The sequence below is a fragment of the Malaclemys terrapin genome, chromosome 6 (genome assembly GCF_027887155.1).
Source record: "Malaclemys terrapin pileata isolate rMalTer1 chromosome 6, rMalTer1.hap1, whole genome shotgun sequence".
NCBI lineage: Eukaryota > Metazoa > Chordata > Testudines > Emydidae > Malaclemys > Malaclemys terrapin.
Window position 1 is genome coordinate 109,431,509 of NC_071510.1, and position 20,318 is coordinate 109,451,826.

General features: G+C 40.6%; 2 protein-coding genes across 2 annotated transcripts in view; one reads left to right on the plus strand and one right to left on the minus strand.

Moving 5' to 3' along the window:
* The window catches only part of IL7R (interleukin 7 receptor), a 31,763-nt gene extending 14,488 nt beyond the window's left edge, over window positions 1-17,275 (minus strand). Inside the window, exons 1-3 of the mRNA XM_054032811.1 lie at window positions 17,069-17,275; window positions 10,299-10,425; window positions 886-1,040 (exon numbers count right to left, since the gene is read on the minus strand). Coding sequence (XP_053888786.1) covers window positions 886-1,040; window positions 10,299-10,425; window positions 17,069-17,171 — 385 coding nt within the window. The 5' untranslated portion in view covers window positions 17,172-17,275. The remainder of the gene's footprint in view (window positions 1-885; window positions 1,041-10,298; window positions 10,426-17,068) is intronic.
* LOC128839638 (uncharacterized) overlaps window positions 1-20,318 on the plus strand; it is an 85,924-nt gene that overhangs the window by 16,102 nt on the left and 49,504 nt on the right. The gene's annotated exons all lie outside the window — the stretch shown is intronic.

A 20,318-nucleotide genomic window follows, 5' to 3' on the forward strand; every position in this document is an offset into this window, starting at 1 on the left:
ATGTGGCTTATAAAGCTGAACAGAGTAGAATAGAAGTGAATTCAAGAATCAAGGGTCCTCACCTGAGAACACTCTGATAAGGTGCCCCAGATATTTAAGGGACTGTTAGCTTGAGTGAATCAACTAATCTTAATTGTACCAATGGCGCCTGGGGAAAGAGGCCGGTTTCTCAGGAAGCTAGGCTCCAAATCATTAGAGCTCAATACTATAACCTTGAATTGCATCTGGAACCGAACAGGAAGCCAATACAGAATATGGAATACTATTGTAATGTGCTTCTGACTGCCAACTCCACTACAGTAGTCGGACTACTGCACTTTGCACTAGTTGGAGTCTCTAGGTGATCTCCAAGCACATCTGTACGTACAGTGCATTACGGAATTCCATGTGGAGATGATAATGCAAGGATAACTGCAGGAAGGCAAGCATCCCAACTGGTTACTGTCATTGCACCAAACTCAGATGGAAGAAAGGCACTCGGTCACTGGAGCCACCCTGGACTGTAGGAGAAATTGATCATCCAGCAGCAGCCCTAAACTGCATAACTTCTTGGCAAAGGAGGACAAACCTTTTCAGAGCAGCCTGTGCTATCCACAAGTCTCTCCAGTTATGGGGTAGATTAAAAGCAAAGTAGAATAGGCCAGCACCTAAGCCCCCTATTCTGAAACCAGCTCAATCATGTTTGGTTTTGGGGGGAGGGATTGGTAAGGACTAGCCACATATTTTCTGGGCTTAGGGCCACAAATTACCTTAGCTCACCATGTCTTGATCCCTCAACCAGCCATCATTTCCTCCATTTTATCTGGAGTGAATGTTGGTTTTTGCACCAATTTTTCCCCCATCATTTACACTTCTTAATACTGTGTAAAGCACTTGGCATCTTACCAATATGGGTTACTTCCACACTCCTGCAGTACGGTCTGTTTGACTCAAGGACCACACAAACATCCTTAGGTGAGAGGATTCCATAGAAATATAAAAAATATGTGCCTTCCTGTTTCTCCATAGTCGAACATATTCGCTTTTCAATGATGGTGCTGCTGTTGATTCAACATGACAGAGTTAGTTTCTTCTCAATCGTAATGAAAAAAATTCTTAAATATTTTCCCACTGATATTTGGGGTCAGATTTTCAGGTTCCAAGCACATCTAGGTCTATAGAGCAGAACACAAGCTCAATCCTGCAGGCCCCTACTAAGCCCTTAGTGAAGTGGTTGCAATCAAGCATCATTTCTTTGAAACCAAAGGGATAATACACAATAGTAAGTAATTTTGTAATATTGGTTTGAACAATCAGGCCCTACAATGGGGCTTTTAAAATTCATTCTTGGTTGTTTATTTTAATACAGCTAATAAAGATAACAAAGAAAAGAAAGGTCTCTAACCTCAAGTAGAGAACCATTATCAGATTATACAACAAGGTAGGTAAGAACCAAACTTCTTCATTATTAAGGGCAAAGAATAGTGTAACAAAGACAACTGTTAACTGGTTAAGGAGATTTGCCCGTGTAGTTATGTAATAATAATGCTATTTTTGTTATTCACCCCCCAGTGTAGGGTTCATTATCAAGTAAAATCGTAAACTAATCTCCAGAATTATTCCCTTTTGGGATGAGGAAAGGGGGAAGCAGGAAAGAAAGAGGAGTGTTGAAAGAGGACCAAATTAAAACCTGAAAGGTAAGTGAAAGAGGAGAGGAATGATAGGTTGGAGAGGGCGAAAGAGGGAAAAGAAAACAGAGGGAGAGAATGGGTGGAGGAGAATGGGAGGGGCTTAGGGCCGCAAGGGGACGGCAAAAACAAAAAGGTTGCATTAATGAGAAAGTTAATAGATTATTCCCATTTTTCCAAATTATATATCCATAAATTTATCTTGGTTGTTTCTATTGGAAAACTTGTTTTGTTCCACTGTCACCAGGCTGAACAAGTGACAGTACTATTCTTTGATCATTGGCACACTTGGGACTTACTTCTGTCAGTGTAGAATTAGACATTAGGCTATGATCAGAATTCTACCCAACCAAAGTTTGTCAAAGGATTTCAATTTCCAAGATAGATTGGCCTGCCTTAAGATGGCATGGCCAGCCAGAAGTTCCATGTTGTTGGACAGAAAGAAATTGGCCTAAATATTTATCTCTGTCCAAAAAAGATGGATGACAGAGCAATCTCATAGTATGTGGAATAAGTTACAGCCTGCTGCATTGCAGCACCAGCATTTGTCAGATTTGGCTGCACAGGACCTGAAACATCTACATGGAGTCTAGTGCATCCTCCAAAAGATTTTCTGATGGATCAATCTTAATCTCAAATCCAGTGAGCAATGCTTTATGGTGGGTCTGATTTCACTGGATGTTGGTAAGGGAAACTGATAGCTAATGTTCCCATTGATTTCTAATATTGCCACTGCTGATTGCCAATTTGCTTCATAGGTGGAAATACAGACTGGCCAGTGGCATAGGTAGGTAGTTTTACTTTTTTAGAAAGCCCTGTGGGTTGGGGATCAGGTGTTGCAAAGGCAGGGAGGTCAAACTGGTGTCATAGAGCATGTTTAAGTTGAAGCTGTTGCCATTCCTTCTTTGGGTCCAGTTGGAATTTCTCCCTAAGATGAGGAAAGGGCATGAAGGAATCATTTTTAGTTACGTGGTTTATGTTCAAAATCCCTTTGTTAATCCAATCAGGCAATAGAATGCATCTACAGGCAATTAAAATTTTGGAGTTACCCCAAATTGAAGACTCTGAATGTCAGAACGAATGACATTTAAACTTAGAAGCAACCAGATATCACACTTTCTTAGAGGCCAAAATTGTGACAGATTCCTCCCTAAGGTCTTCCTCTAAATACACCCATTGGTAGAATTTGGATAACTGTACATTAATATTTTTTTGATTGGTGAGTATCCAGCCTGACTTGAGTGAACTGAGGGGATTTTAGCTTTTAGTGAGTTCACTCCAAGTCTATGCACTAATAATTTCCCAGCTTTATTGCCTGATTTCCAGTATCTCTGTTTTAATCTAAACAAAGCAAATTCAGCCTGAGCTGCAGTTATTTTATTGGTTTCGTACCCGAGATTAGTCCTCTCTCGGAGTTTACCCAAAGAGGAGGAAATCAGCATAGCTGATGGTCTGCCTCCTTGAGATTTCCTCTGAAATTCATCAGCATGGCATGTCTAGTTCTTTTTTTGTGGGAGAGTAGGATATTATTCTGCTTCTTAAGTATTCCTTGAAACTATCCCACAAGATCACTTAGGAGACCAGGGTGTTCTCATTGGTTTCAAAGAAAAATTGTATTTCTTCCTTCACAAAGTTTTTAAATTGTGTGTCTACTTGTAAAGAGGAATTTAACCACCATCTTCTGACAGCCTGCAGCTTTTCAGGAGATGAGAGCTGCAATGGCAAAGGTGCATGATCAGAGATCATAATCACTTTTATTTCATTGTTAATAACAGAGCTCATCAAGCCACATGTTACTGAAAAATAGTCAATCTGTGAGTATATGGAATGCAGAGGTGAGAAAAAGGTGTAGTATCTACCTGTAGAATGCTGCAGTCTTCATATATTCTGTACACCCAGTTCTTCTCTCTGGGCATTAATGGTCTACCTAGCAGATAATTGGGATGATTGGGGTCTGCTCAATCTGTCCAAAAGCAAGTCTAATGCTTTATTGAAGTCCCCTTCTATAATCAATTTTTTTTAGGAGGAGTCAATTAATCTTGAAAATAATTGATTGAGAAAGGAGGGATCATCTTTTTTGGAGGCATATAGGATTGTATGTAACATCAGAAATACAAACTTCAACAAGTAAGGGTGTTCCTTCAGTGTCTTTTATGAGTTGGTAGTGTTTGTGTGTTCAGTTTTTCATTGAACAAGATTGACACCCCCAAGATCTGGTTGAGTAATTTCGAAAAACACCTTCACCAGTCCACACTTTCTAAAATCTTTTCAGCCTCAGACTCAGTGAGGTGGGTTTCCTGGAGGTTATATCAGCTTTCAGCTTTCTTAAGCAAGACAAATATTTTTCTTTTTATAGGATTACCAAATCCTTTTATGTTTCAAGAAATACTTTTAACTATCTGAAGAAGTGAGGTTTTTACCCAAGAAAGCTTATGCCCAAATATATCTGTTAGTCTTTAAGGTGCCACCAGACTCCTTGTTGTTAAATTAGCCATAAGTACTCACAAAGGTAAGTATCCCAACAAACATCTTATGCCATACTCACTGAGACTGAAGGGTATAGGTAGGGTGAGGAGTCCAGCGTGAAGGGTATTTGGGGAGTTCATAAGGAGTTTAGAGGGGAAAGAGAAGTTAGAGTGGCAAGAGGTTAAGTGGATAAGAAAGAATTGAGAGGAGGTAGGACAAGCAGGCAGGGGGTGTAAGAAAAGGCAAAGGTATGAGAAAGCAGTGCTCTTGAGTCAGGGTAGGACAAAAGATCAGGAAGTTAGAGAAAGGGAAGCCCAAACAACCACGTCTCCTCTGCCCCAAGTTGAATGCAAAATACATCAATATTCCCAATTACCCTCCCCTGCAAAAGGCGGGGATGGGGGAGAGGTGATGAATATTTCAGAGTACATTTTAATAGGGTTTCTGGGCTAAAATATACATATAACTATGCATCGGATGTTAGAGTCTAACGAGACAGATATCTGCTTGGAAAAATATGAGAGGTAGGAAAAAAGAAGAAACTACTGCACCATCTCTTCTAGACAAATGGGTTCAAAATCTCAGTGTATGACCTTCCAATTGCCGGCTCTTTAAAGAGCCATAAGAATTGAAATATTTCCCTCATCCTTGGGTATGTCACCAAATATCAACACCCGTAATTTAAACTGAATACATTACTGGTATGCTGTTCTTAAAAGCACTATGAGTAAGACGAAGAGACAGCAACCCTCCCCCACCCCTCCAAAAAAAACCAAACAAACCTAACTATTATTCAAAATGGAGACAGGAGATTTGGATTGATACATGACCAATCCCAATTTGAACAGTTTGTTAGGCAAATCAATCACCTAATTTGTCTGTTTAATTATATGGAGGCAATATAGTTTTCTGCTTCTGCCGGTTTGGAGTAGCCAAGGAGTTAGCCAGCCTGTTTGATTTTAAAAATAGCTGGGAAGGCTATAAAATAGGTCAGTCCTTTCTCCTTGACCATCTTCCTTGACATATTGAACAGGGCTCCTTGTTAACTATGTTTAACTAAAGCTCAGCTTTATTATTCCAAATAATATTTGGAAATATTATTTTATGTCCATTCCAACTCAGGTTTCCTTTTTCTCTGGCTTTTAAAGGCTGGATTATTGCACATTGTATATTAGGAATTTGAATATAAATCCCATAGGTTTGGCATTAGCTGAAGGTTTGGGAGCTAGGAAGTGGAGAGGTCTTTCTATGTTCAGCTCTGTATCAAGGTATAAGGAAAGAATCTGAAATAGGGTCTTAGACAATAATTCTATTGGCCTGCACTTTTCCACTTCCAGAGGGAGCCTGACCACCCTCAAATTATTTTTGCTGGACCAGTCCTCCAGATCACTGACTCTATATTGTAGCCTTTGGATCAGATATTGTTGCTCTAGTGATCGTAAGAGTCCATATTGTCTTCTAAGATACATATTCTAGTTCTGCCCCCTTGTTCCTGGAGGTTAGCCTCTGCAAACTGACTTAGTGTGCTGCAGTCATGACTTTAATTTCAGGATTAATTTAATGCTCTCGTATTTTCCTAAGTAGGTTCTGCTCTTTAGATGTCTGCATTAACCTTTTATAGACTTGATCTAGGCCTATTGGGGACAGGGCCGGTGCTACCATTAAGGCAAACTAGGCGGTTGCCTAGGACGCCAAGATTTGGGGGCGCCAAAAAGCGGTGCCCCCACATTTTTTTTACAGCGTTCCTGGGCTGGGCTGCCGGCGGTACACTGACACATGCGGCTCAGACTCCCTCTCTGAGCGCAGCGGCCGCTCCACTTCTCCCGCCTACCAGCTACAAGATTAACCATCCAGAAACAAAAACAGTGGCCTTAGTTTAGTGGATCCTCCATGAATTTATCTAGTTCTTTTTTGAACCCTGTATTAGTCTTGGTCTTCACAACATCCTCTGGCAACGAGTTCCACAGGTTCACTGTGCGTTGTGTGAAAAAATCCCTCCTTTTGTTTGTTTTAAACCTGCTGTTTACCTTTATTTATATGAACTTCAGTGAGACTCCTTGTGGAATAAGGTACTATGTCATGAAAATAATGGGATCACAATATGGCCATTGTTTTTTAATTCTGGTTCCATGGGTTCCATCATTTAATTTGAGATGTTTGTGTTAAAATAACTTTGTTTTTTAAAAATAAATGTTATCACAATTTAAATATACACTTCAAATGAGCCTTGTGGGGGCTGATCCCATGTAAGTCAATGGCAAAACTTCCCAGCAGAAGTAGAATTACCACGTTAATTAAATGATAATAAATGAGGGGAAAAGTTACATGGCACTGTTTCACTTTAACATGCTCCTCTATCCATGACAACCACAGCTGACATGACCACAATTTAAAACCAACAATTTAAGACCAATACATTTATAACAACAGGGTAGAAGAAAGTAAACAGAGAATCACTAATTTCTGTCAGAAGCTGACTGTGATCACACTTTTTAGGACCACATCTGATTATCTGTGCAGTTCACAGCTCAACAAAATCACAGAATGTAGGGATGTATTACAAGTGGAAAATGAGCACAGACTGGAAATTTTAAAGGATGGATATAGATGAAAGAATTTGTGGAAGACAGAAGAACAGTGGAGGAAGGGAGGGTTGATGTGATATATCACAATGAAAATGCACTGCATAAAATAGGAAGTTTAGTCCAGGATATTGGAACTTGGAAAAAATGATGTGTCACAGGGTGGCTGGCCCCTTTAAGAGGGAGTGGAGTCCCGTGCACCAGTGGGGCTGCCTCCTGATTGGGTTTTAAAAGAGGGCACCTGGGTCACTGGGGGAGGAGATTGGCAGGTGAGTGCTGTCTGAGACCAGAGACAGAAAGGAAGAGCTACAGAAGATCTGAACTCTCATAGAATATCTGGGTTAGTAGGGACCTTAGGAGGTCATCTAGTCCAACCTCCTGCTCAAAGCAGGACCAATCCCCAGACAGATTTTTGCCCCAGCTCCCTAAATGGCCCCCTCAAGGATCAAGCTCACAACAGTGGATTTAGGATGCCAATGCTCAAACCACTGAGTTATTCCCCCCCCCCCCGAGGACAGCTAGAGCAGAACTAGGGATGAGAACTGAGCTGAGAAGCAAGGCTGGAGACACCTGACAAGGAGAAGGCCTGGACAGTGGCCCTAGGCAAAAGGGGAAGATCCCGCTTGGTCAGTGGAAGCAAGAGGGTGGACCCTGGTGGGCTGTGCCCTGAGCAAGGCTCGGACTCAGGCAGGGAGGCCTCAGGAGAGGAACAAGAGTTGCCATTTTTGAGATACAAAAACATGAGACATCCAAGATGATCCTGAGCCCATAAAACTGGACTGCTGGGAGTGTGTACTGAGTACCCTGACAGATTGCCTGGGACAGCTACCTCAAAAAAGGGACTATGCTGGGAAAACCTGAGTTGGTGGCAACCCTAAGTGGAACTCTGGGGAGATCTCTTGTAGGGGGCTGTGGTAACGGTCAGGAGACTGGTCATTCTTTGGCAGTGAGGCCCTGGCTCAGGGCAAAAGAAACAGGGAACACAGTGCTGCCATTGAGTCTTGGGTGAGGGACCTGGAGGTGCTGTCCCTGAAGAGGGGACTGGAAAAACTGTTGTACGTTTATATGTTTACTGTGGGTTTATTGAGAATGGTTTTACTACAAGGGTTTTGGGGGGAATTACTGCACTGGTGTCTGTCAATATGTTATGCCCAGAGGTGGGCTTTCTATTGGACATTGAGAGACTCTGTTCATGGGCAGAAGAAAGGGGAAACTGAGGCAGGGTATATGTCTGTCATACAACTGATGATAAAGATGGTTATGAGAAAAAGCTTCCCTAATTTAACAAATTACATCCTGACAATGAGCAATTAGTGTGAAATACCCTTGATCCATGGATAAAAATGCTATTTTTCAAAAGGTGAGTCAGGAGTGTGACGTTGCACTCCATATGCTTTATGAAAATATGCTTGGAATGTGAATATAATGTAACTGGAATATGCTTTATGCAAAAGGTCTCTTCTAAGGTATCATTACAAAGCTTATAATCTACTGAATGCGGTCATCCTATTTGTATGAATGTATCATTCTTGTATCTGAAGCTATAAATATGTAGTATTATTCTAAAGTCCTATTGTAATTATGCAAAGTGTGGGCCATTAATGGTGGTTTAGAATCTTGATGGCTCCCATTGACCAGAACAACTGGTTGTAAATGGCTCTGTTTACTTGTAAACCTTCCTGTGTTCATCTGAGTCAGGCCGGAAAGAATGGAGGCTTGGGGTCTCACAGGACATGTGACCATGTCACCTGGTACTGGAATCCATCCTAAACCTGGTGCTTTTCCATTTAGAAGGAAGGGTGGGAACCCAAAGTGAGACAAAGGAGTCCCGCCTTGTGCCAAATATATAAAAGGGGGTGGAACAGAACAAAGGGGTTACCAGTCATGAGAATCCCCTAGTTACCACCTGAGCAGGAGCTAACAAGAACTGTACCAGGGGAAAGGATTGGTTCAAGACTAAGAAGGAATCTAGTCTGTGAAAGAAACTTATTGGAACATCTCTGAGGGTGAGATTTACCTGTATTCAGTTTCTTAATGTATTAGGCTTAGACTTGCGTGTTTTGTTTTATTTTGCTTGGTAACTTACTTTGGTCTGTCTGTTATTACTTGAAACCACTTAAATTCTATTTTTATATTTAATAAGATCACTTTTGTTTATTAATTAACCCAGAGTAAATGATTAATACCTGGGGGAGCAAACAACTGTGCATCCCTCTCTATCAGTGTTATAGCGGTCAGACAATTTATGAGTTTACCCCGTATAAGCTTTATACAGAGTAAAAAGGATTTATTTGGGGTTTGGATCCCATTGGGAATTGGGTGCTGGAAATAGGGGATTTGCTGAGCATTTTTTGGTTAAAGTCTGCAGCTTTGCGGGGCGTGGACCAGACCTGGGTCTGTGTTGCAGCAGGCTAGTGTGTCTGGCTCAACAAGGCAGGATTCTGGAATCCCAGGCTGGCAGGGAAAACAGGCTCAGAGGTAATTCCAGCATGTCAGGTGACAGCCTCAAGGGGGTCTCTGTGACCAAACCCATCACAAGGAGAAAGAACTTGATCAAGCTACAGTATGAGATACAGTTCTGAAGCTACAAAATAATTTGGCAAACCAACAGTCTGATAGGTGTTGAAGGTCATGTCAGACGTCATTGGAAAATTATTTCCAGCAGACTCTTTGAAGTCATGCAGCATTAGTGATTATGTATGTAGGAAACAAGAAAATATAATGTACATTACTAGACTTTTCTTATTAATCAAATAAGTTAATGAACCTCCATTTTCTAAAATGATACTTTTTAATCTGATTATTTCCATGGATAGGAAACACCATGTCTCAATTTTTATTTCATTTCTCAGGAAAATAGAAAAATTCTAACAGATAAGAAAAAACAAGTAAAGCAACTATTAGAAGAATTGGATGCTGAAAAATCCCCTTCTTTTGCTGATTGTTACCATACTTTCAGTTTCAGGAAAAACAAGCCAAAGGATAAAGCAAAAGTAAACCACAGAACGAAAAGTCTGACAAAGTGTGCCTCAGTGACAAAAACAGGGTTGAAAATATTGCTATGGCCCCATCTCGACGCAAAGTTCTCTGATTTCATTGATAACTGTGCACATTTTGTACAGAATATTTATTCTAATGCATGTTTTCTGTGCATGAAGATGATTGGTTAATTTCTGTCTTGATTTAAATAATGGACACTTCCTCTTCACCCTCTTCAGTCTGTATAGCTGAATTTTACTGAGATACTTACAGTGACTCCCAATGAAGTCAGTTGCAATACTCTCATTCTGCATAATGACCAGGTAGACTCTGGCCCAGTGGGAGCAGGATCAGACCCATTATGTACATTACAAAGTTACTGGAGTGTTTTGTACAAATTCCTTTCAGCTGATTAATTTTCCTATTTGGAGTTTGGATTCTGGCTCACCAAACTCTTGACTTTTTGTATTCAAAACTGGTACAAAACTCAGAATCATAACTTTTCCCAGTTCTTCCATCCATGCTTTCCAACCTGTGGCATATTGATTATTAGTATTCAGGAATTATAGTACTGTGATAGCTGACATAGTATGTAGCTTCTTACCATATTGTAAGGTTACTGTTAGTATTGTTAAGGTCCAACTCCGTAAAGTTGCATGTTAGGGAGTGACAGTCTTCCTTAATTTCCAGCTGGCTGAAACACTCAACATCAATGTTCTCTAATTCATCATCTAAGGAGAAATATACGGAATGTTAATGAAGCAAATGACTGTGTTTGTTTGAAATACAATTTAACAGCCTCGTTATGAAACAGGCTCTTTTATTAGAAGTTGCTATAAAGGAGAAGCATCCAGTAGTCTAAGCCCAACATTTCAGTTTTATAAAATCATAGAAAGGGTTTTTCTTTTTCTTTTTTCTGGGTTTATTAAATGTCCTCTCTCTGCACAAAGGGTGAATTCCATCCACACTCATACTGAAGGACACACAGGGTAGCCAGTGTATCAATTATAAAATGACATCATTCAGGAGCTAATATATTGGTTTAGCTAGGCCAGTCTTGGCTTTTATCATTAATCATAGTATAAAAGATGGAGTATTGATTTGATCTTGGAAGCCCTCCATACATAGAACTCCCTTTGATGCATGCAATACATATGCAGTATGATGTTATAGTGTTAATTTGCATGAATGTGAGATGGCCATATTAGTCACAGGTAGCCAAATATTAATTGTAAGAACCACGTACAAACCTCATACCAAGAGAAAAATGGGAACTAATCCATCTTCAAAAACTGTCAGCATTTTCTAGAAATCATGATATTGTGGTTTTTGAAGGTGTTATATCTCATGACATGCTAGGCATAGTAAGAAATGTGTACTGAGCACCAGTAACAAACCAGGATTCCCAGAATATAGCATCAATCTCTAGACATAAATCTTATATGGTAAGTCAGCTTGACGCATCCTAGACTCCATTTTTCACACAATAGCACCATCACTCAGTTTGGCAAGAATAAAAGTTACTGTTTGAGAAGTTTAGGACTGAAATAGAAGGGGAGTTTCTGGCCAAGACTTAAAGTTTGTATGTACCGGGGCTATTTGTATCGGTGTTTCAAATAAGCTAAGCACCTTATTACTCTGGTGCAGCACATCTACACTGGAGGATACACCAGCGTCATTACATTATTGTAGCTAAACAGGTCCGAATAGCAGTTGTCTAGATAGGCCCCCAAATGTCTGAGAACATTAATAGATTACAAGGGACCATTGTAATCACTAGTCTGACCTCCTGTATAGCCCAGGCCACAGGACTTCCTCAAAATAATGCCTACATCAAATCTTTTAGAAAAACATCCAATTTTGATTTTAAAATGGCCAGTGATGAAGAATACACAATGACCCTTGGTAAGTTGTTCCAGTGGTTAATTACCCCCATGCCTTATTTCCAGTCTGAATTTGTCTAGCTTCAACTTCCAGCCCCCGGATCGTGTTATACCTTTCTCTGCTAGACTGAAGAGCCAAATATTAAATATTTATTCTCCATGTAGGTACTTATAGACTGTGATTAAATGACCTTCTAACTTGTTCTTTGTTAAACTAAGCAGCTTGAGCTCCTTGAGTCTATCACTGTCAGGCATGTTTTCTATTTCTTTAATCCTTTCTAATCCTTCAATCGTTCCTGTGGCTCTTCGCTGAATCCTCTGTAATTTATCAACAGCCTATCTTTGCACAATAGCTCATGCCCCCAAAACTTATGTGTAATGGAACTGATACTTGTGCTTTGCTGTCAGATTATTGACAAGAACTAGAAAATTAAGGTAGAATTTTAGAGGTCTCATTTCAAATCCCCTTACGCTGGCACAGGCGCGTGAGCACTGCGGCACATTTTGACTGTGCCATCCATTTCTGTCAAATGTCATGCCATCGGTCTTTCAGGGAAATCTCAAACTTTCTGTCACATAACACTGTTTCTTCAAAGTTTGCCTTGATGAGTCATAAAACAATTGCTGTTTGACTGGATGATGCGTGTTTCATATCCAAAGCTCTTGCATGTCAGATCAGGGATAGCAAAATAAACAAACTTCTGAGAGAAATATTTCCACCCCAACTTCCACTCCAAGTTCAGCAGAACTGATAATGAAGGGTTAGATTGTGAATGGCACCAGAGCAGGTCCACCAGGGAAGAATGGAAGGAGCTTCCTCCCCTCAGCACCTCTGCACAGAAGCTAGCTGAAAAGTGGGTAAGAAGCAGTGGTACTGTTCTCTGTAATGGGCCCTGTGAGCATTAGCTGTCTGAAAGCCAGGCTGTATTAACTTCTGTTCCCTACTGCTTTCTGGGGATGAGAATGATGATATATGACTCACCATCCTCCAAGTCCCACCCTGGACCCACCATCTTCTTTTAATATTTAAGGGAATTGGATGCTGGAGAAAGATGTAGGATTGATGCCCTTGGAGAAGGAAGTTCTCTTTTTATCCACCAAACAGGTACAGCCGGGGTGCAGCTGTGCAAGCATCACTCCACTGCCCTGCCAATGTGCCTCAACTCTGAACTGGAGGGAGATGAGGTATTATTCATGGTTATTTATATTACACTAGTGCCCTAGAGGCCTCAATTTAAAGCCAGGGCCCCGTTCTGCTAGACATGGTACACACGTATCGTAAAAGACAGCTCCTGCTCCAAAGAGCTTACAGACTAAATGCCAAGACCTCACAGGTGAATGAAAGAAACATGCAGACAGGAAGGAGATGGGCCAGGACAAGGTAACAATACTAATAGGATATTTTCTCATAGTCTAGCACTGCACCCAATTTGTAGGTGCAATTGGCCAGTAGCAGTAATCATAATAATCATTCTCTATGTCCATTCCATTTTTGGCTCCTTTGCAGCTAAAAGGAGGGATAGCTCAGTGGTATGAAAATTGGCCTCCTAAATCCAGGGTTGTTAGTTTAATCCTTGAGGGGGGCATTTAGGGATCTGGGGCAAAAAAAAAATAGTTGGGGATTGGTCCTGCTTTGAGCAGGGGGTTGGACTAGATAACCTCCTGAGGTCCCTTCCAACCCTGAGATTCTATTCTGTTGAAACTCCAAGGTTGTCATTTAGTGCCAATTGTAGTAGAAATATCTTTTGTTACATGGACACCTAGACCAAGACGATGACATTTATTTCACCTTGACTATTAAAGAGACACAGCTTCCAATCAGTACTAGTCGAGAACTGGCTTTGGACTGATTTAATAGAGGTGAAAGTCTATCACAATTCCTCTGAGCCATCTAGTCACATATAGAGACTCATGTCCTATATGACCAGAGACTATGCAGCACTCTTAAGACTTCTGATACAATTACTTGCCTCGAGTTATTCATAATTCTGGGTACATATGGGTAACATTAAAATTGTTGTGGATTATTATTACTGTTTACTACTTATATAGTGACATTGTTTTGCATGGTTGTTTATATATGTAAATAAAGGCCATGTCATAATATGTATAAATCCATGGATTGTATCACATCAACAAGTAAGACTCTCAAATAAGAATCCTCTTGACAGCTGCTACAATTATCTGAAAAGTTGTATTTATTCAGGACCCATAAGAATGGGACTCAAGTGGCAGAAGTTGTAAATCAGAATCCATCCCGCTGTCCTAAAAATTGAATAATCTAAAGAAGATTAACTTCTTTCTCTAGCATTTGAACTGTTGAATGTTTAAATAGTAAAGGGGTTCTTCAGATGTTAGATTAGCATTAAAGCAGGAGGGCAGCTGACTTGCAATGTCTGGCACTAGGGTGACCAGACAGCAAGTGTGAAAAATCGGGACGGGAGCAGAGGGTAATAGGAGCCTATACAAGAAAAAGACCCCAAACTCTGGACTGTCTCTCTAAAATTGGGACATCTGGTCACCCTATCTGGCACTGAACTCCTGCACTGTGAATGCAACTTTTTTGAGTCATGAAAAGTATTTCTAACAGTAAAAAATGATCAGTTAAAGTATTAGATTAGCAATTAGCATGATATGTGCCATTTAAAAGAAATTTTCATGTACCATATTCTAACAGCTTAAAATTAAATTTTGCTATCTGACAATCAACAATATACTTCTCTCCCTGTTGACTCCTGAACTTGACAATCCTAACTCACACAAATAGCTCTTAATCATGGCCCCAGTGACCTCTACATGACTAATGATGTGAGTAAGGTCTGTTTACATCAGTAAAAATTTGCAGGATCATGATTGTTTCCCCCAGATCATAGGTAACTCAAACTTAACACCTAATCCTGATTTCATTTAAATCAGTGCGGAACTTTGACACTAATTTCAATAGGAGAAGAACTGGGCTCATAATCACTTACACTATAAACCCTTTAAGGCAGTTGTCTCTTTTCCGTGTTTGTACAGGACACAACACAATGTGGCCCCAATACTGATAGAGGACTTTGGCACCACCACAATATAAATATTTGCAGAGACTTATTTACATTCTTAACTTTGTGCACTGATGTCCATAGGACTACTCACAGTACATACCCCTGATAATTGTATAGTCAGTTGCTTGGCTACACTTCAGTCCATTAAGAAATACATTCAAGAGACGAAATGACCAATATCAGTCAGGTTTTTTTGCTAAAAGCTAATATTAGAATGTACAGGAAGAAAGGCTCAGTAAGATACCAGTTTCTGGGAAGCCGTCTTGTGCAGCATTGTTAAATTCACCTTACACAGAAAGTGTGTTTCAGCTAAGAGTGTTTTTAGGATGATTTTACAAGTTACAAAACTCTTTACACATCACTAAAATCCAACCCACCAGTTTGTCCCAGCCCCTTAACTGTTTTTCTGTGCCTTTCCTTTGTTTTGGATACTAGCATTCCAGAGACTGGTCCATGAAGGTACCTCCTCAGCTTAGACTGTAGTAGAACATTGAAGTATTTTGCCTTTCACAAGTTCCTTATTTCCGCATGCCAAAGCTGACTTCAGCTTTGCAAAGTGTTACGGGATGCTTAGCATAGAACAGAATTATAAAAAGATATAGGTCAATTCAGGCCATGTAACTGCTAGAAATATAGATACGATATAATGTCATATTGATATTGTGGGCTTAATGCATATTAATATGTGTCATATCAATAATATTTATTGGTTAACAATAAAGTTAAGCACAGATGTAAATGGCTGCAGGATCAGGACCTTAAATTGCCATGGTGTTGTTGGCATCTGATTGAATATCTGCTGTATTTAGAAGTGATCTTAAATTAAAATAGTTCTCATGTGAGCTGACCCCATCCTACAAACATCCTACAAACACTTACCCTGTGAGCAGGGCCATTGAAGTCAATGGGACACATGAGTAAGGGTTTTCAGGATCTGTTTCTGTTTCTAACCAGGGCCCAATCCTGTTCCCTTTGAAGTTGACGGCAAAGCGATTTTGACTGAAAGGGAGCAGGGTTAATAATATATGTCAGAGTTGAGTGGTCCCAGTGATTTCAGAGACATTGATTTCAATATATTTTTATTAATGTTGATGTCAATGGGACCACTCACCTGAATAAGGGATTGCAGGATCAGGTGCGGATCAGCTGCAAATTATGTAAATACAAGAAAATAGGGGGAAAACACATCATAAGTAGGTTTAAGATCTTCTAACCAGTAAAACTGCCATGCACTTTGTTCTGGTGTAATAAATATATAATTCACTGCAGATGGGAAAAACAGAGGGAACTAATGGAGTTACATCTAAAACTTAGCATAGATACACAGTAATTACCTCACCATTAAAAACTGCTACTCATCTAATAACAAAATGTTAGGAACCTAAATGACGGTAATTGAGAGAGACTAGTCTTATGTCAGTAGTCCTTATCTGCACAGTCCCACTGACTTTAATAGAATGACTCATATGAGTGAAGATTATTCATGTGAGTAAAGGTTTTCAGGACCGGGTCCTAGGCAATTTAAAGGATCTGAGTCTCAAGGTGTGTGTCAGAAAAGTATTCTCATTGATGGCAATGGGAAATTTTCCTGAATGTAGTGCAGAACTATGTACAAAATGTCTACATTGAGTGGAGTATTTACAAATTTGATGATTTCTGCTGCAAAATACTTTTAACTGTCCAAGCAAAATAATAGAGTTTGTTGAACTAAGGTCATTATTACTGTAATGCCCCTGATGTAATTCGAGTGCCTTTATGATAAACACACATCAGTGATGTGCTGCAGGTAGCTCCTAGAAGCTCCTTGTTTAAATGCTGCCCCTTGACCCCACCTCGCCGAAAAGGGGGACTGGAGAGCATCCTTTGCATCATAGGGCCACTCCCTGCTTGAGATAACTTATCTCTGGGGCTCAAAAATAATCTTCTGAATAGGAAACTTTTTGCCTCTGGGGTGGAGCAGATTGGACTGTTTCTGGCACTTTAAAACATTTTTCCCTAAGAGGATTGTGAGAGCAGAATCAGTGCCTTATCCCTTTCATATGGCACTTTAATGTATTTGCAAAACATAATGGAATGAACTAATTCTTTACTTACCAGCCTTAAACAATCATAATTCTTATACAAAGCTAACCATAATGAAAGAGGCTAAGTAGGCTCTATCCTGCATTCCTTGTGCACTCCACTCTTTCACTGGTTTTAATAGGAGTTTGAGGTGCACAAGGATGCACGACTGGGCATAAGTATAGATAGATATCTGTGTAAATAATCCACCAGAATCACACAAATCCCATGCATAAAGAATATGAGAGAGGCAAAGCTAATGGCTAAAATGTTAACCCATTCTGTTTAACGGCTGCAGTTGTATGTAGTAGAAGTTTGAGGATCTCATTAAAATCACATTTTCAATTATTCTTGATCCTGAAGGCAAACGTGAAATGACTCACCAGACTCATCTTCTGAGGTAGAACCACTTTCTCCAGAAGTGGTGTGAAGAAGAAAAAAGAGTAAAATGCCAAACGCTGTGCTGGTCCGTGTCATTCTGAGCATATTTGGTGTGTGCGTGCCTGTGTGTGAGAGAGGAGCTCACTCAGTTGCTTTATACCCAGGGTGAAGTGTGAACCCACTGCTCTGATAAAGCAACCGCAGGCAGGGGGAAGTGTAAACACACTGAAAAGGATGACAAGCAGAGCGAGCCAGGAAGCCAGAGTGAAAATACTTGTGGAACTTTTATTTTGAAAATGCCTCCCACTTCCAAACTAAGGGCTTAATCCAAAACTCACTGAAGTCAGTAAACAGACTCCCACTGACTTCAGTGTGATTTGGATCAGGCCCTAAAGGCCCAACCCGGTTCCTACTGAATCAATGGGATTTTTACTAGTGATTTTGGTGAGAGCAAGATAAGGCCCTTTTGTGAGATGGCTTACAGTCCAGGAAGACCAGACACACCACAGAGCTAGGGGCTAAATTCTGCCCTCAGTTACAGTGTGAATACATGGTTGTCCAGGAGGGAGAATTTGTAAAGTGCTGTGAGATCTCCCAGATTCAAAGTGGTAGTTAAGAGCTATATATTATTATTAATAAATATAAATGCAATTATGTAGTATTTGCTAAACACCAACAGCTTGCTTGCTGCTGTACAAAACAAAGATAAAGACAGTCGCTGCTCCAAGGAGATTGCAATCTGAAGGGTCAGTCCTGCAAACCCTTAATCATGTGATTGGTCTGTAAGCAATCTGGAACTACTCGCAGTTTTCAGGATCAGGACTTAAAAGACAGATGCAAAGCGAGCAAGCTGCAGAGACACACAGAAGAGGTGTTAAATATTTCCTCCCCCTCTTTCTGTGTCTCCAACTCCTCCACACCAACACACACCAAAATAATTCAGGGGCAGACTAGTCATTGACTAATATGGGCTAGTGTTTGTGAACCTCTGACACTCTGCTTCCCTTCCGTGAACCACCACCACATAAACACAAATCTATTAAGTGACTGTTTATCTGGTACTGTTGCTGCCACCATCCAGTATATATTAACTCCTTGTCTCTTCTAGACTTTTAGAGTTAAATAGTTTTAGCCTTTTATCCCCAAGAACTGGAAAATCCAGAGCTACATTGTTGCATGGTGTAATTATTATGTAGCATCACTTTAAGAAGTGGCAGTCAAGAGTCTAAATAACTTAGTAGCCTGTATCAGACCTAGGCATAGAGCTCATGACAATGAAAGGTCTTACTTATTATGCTAAGAATAAATATAATCTAACATAGAAGCATTAAAGAAATAGTTTTATACACTGAAACCTCTCCTCTTACTCTGTTAGCTTAACTTGAGCTTCTTAACTATTACAAATATACACGCACAATGTGCCATGACCCGTCTATATCTGATGTCACCTCTCAGTGCCAGCCCTTGATGCTGGGTTACTGGGATGGTTGTGGGAGTCCCTCACTTTTCCTGAGGACTCTCTCCCCTCCAGAGCCCATCATCTAAGAGGAGAGGAGTTGCTGGGGTTGAGGACACCATGCTGAGCTCTCTTCAGGTTTTCCATCCTCAGGGCTCTACTAACCCTTCTTCAGTCAGCCCCCCCCTGTAACGATGCTGGTTCTGGCAGGACCCAACTGAGACTGCCAGTTCAGGACAAATTGCTTAAAGCAGGGCAGTCACAGCCCCAGGCTGGAGTTTTTCCACCTCAAACCAAACCAGCCAGACAGAGAGGACTTTGGTCTCACCCACTGGCTAACCACAAGTCACACAAGCAATTCCTTCAGACACTCCAGTTTCTGAGTATCACCACCAGTGCCACTCGTTATGGGGATGAATGGTTATGAAAACCAACACCCCAGTAAAAGAAAAAAAGCTTCTCCCAATCCCAAAGGACCAGGCCCGAGACCCAGGTCAATCTACAAATCAGATCTTACCCACAAATCACGCTGTTGCCAATCTTTTAGAATCTAAAATCTAAAGGTTTATTCATAAAAGGAAAAAGATGTAGATGAGAGCTAGAATTGGTTAAATGGAGTCAATTACATACAGTAATGGCAAAGTTCTTGGTTTAGGCTTGTAGTAATGATAGAATAAACTGCAGGTTCAAATCAAGTCTCTGAAGTACATCCCCCGCAGGGATGGGTCATCAGTCCTTTGTGTAAAGCTTCCATTTGTAGCAAAGTCCCTCCAGAGGTAAGAAGCAGGACTGAAGACAAGATGGAGATGTGGCATCAGCCTTTTATAGTATTTTCCAGGTGTAAGAACACCTCTTTGTTCTTACTGTGGAAAATTACAGCAAAATGGAGTCTAGAGTCACATGGGCAAGTTCCTGCATACTTTGCTGAGTTACAAGGCGTATCTGTCTTCTCTCAATGGGTCAATTGTATAGCTGATGATCCTTAATGGGCCATCAAGCAGGCTAGGCACAGCTGACACCAACTTGTCTGAGGTGTCACCCAGAAGCATAGCATAAGTTTGAAATACAGACAGTATAGAGCCAATAGTCATAACTTCAACTACAAAAATGATACACACATATAGACAGCATAATCATAACCAGCAAACCATAACCTTGTCTTAGACACCTCATTTGACCCCCTTTATAAAAGATTTGGTGCCACTACAGGACGGTTGCAACAATGGTCTATACGGTCCCAGTTCACGTCAATAACGTCACACCTCCTCTCCAGGCAAGTCTAGCCAGCCATTCTATCTGACCCTCCAACTCCCATTCCCAGATCTCCCTCCTCGAGATCCTCCCTCCAATTGTCACTTTGGCAAACCCCCAAGAGTCTCCACCCCATTTGGTGATGTCACCAGCCTCAGCAGTTCATTCACGGTGGGATTTTGACAACAAAGCCATTATTCCAGGTCCTCCTTTGGGTTTCCATGGGGCTGATCCAAAGCCCACTGAAGTCAGATGGTCTTTGAATCAAGCAACCTTGAATTATGCAATCTCCCCTCCTCAGGTCCTTTGGATGAGATAACCTCTTATATCTCTAACCCTAATCTACATGCAGCCCAGGTCCAGGGTGTTTTGTTTTAGGAAACATTGCGTAAAGATTCCAGAATCTGGCCCAACAATAGGCACAAAATTAGAAGAACATGAACCCCTTCACTAGTACCAATTTTTGCTGCATTTTCAGATGCAACTGTTAAAGCCTCAGACCTCACAAATGAATTGTATTCTGATCATGAATCACACAAAAACGA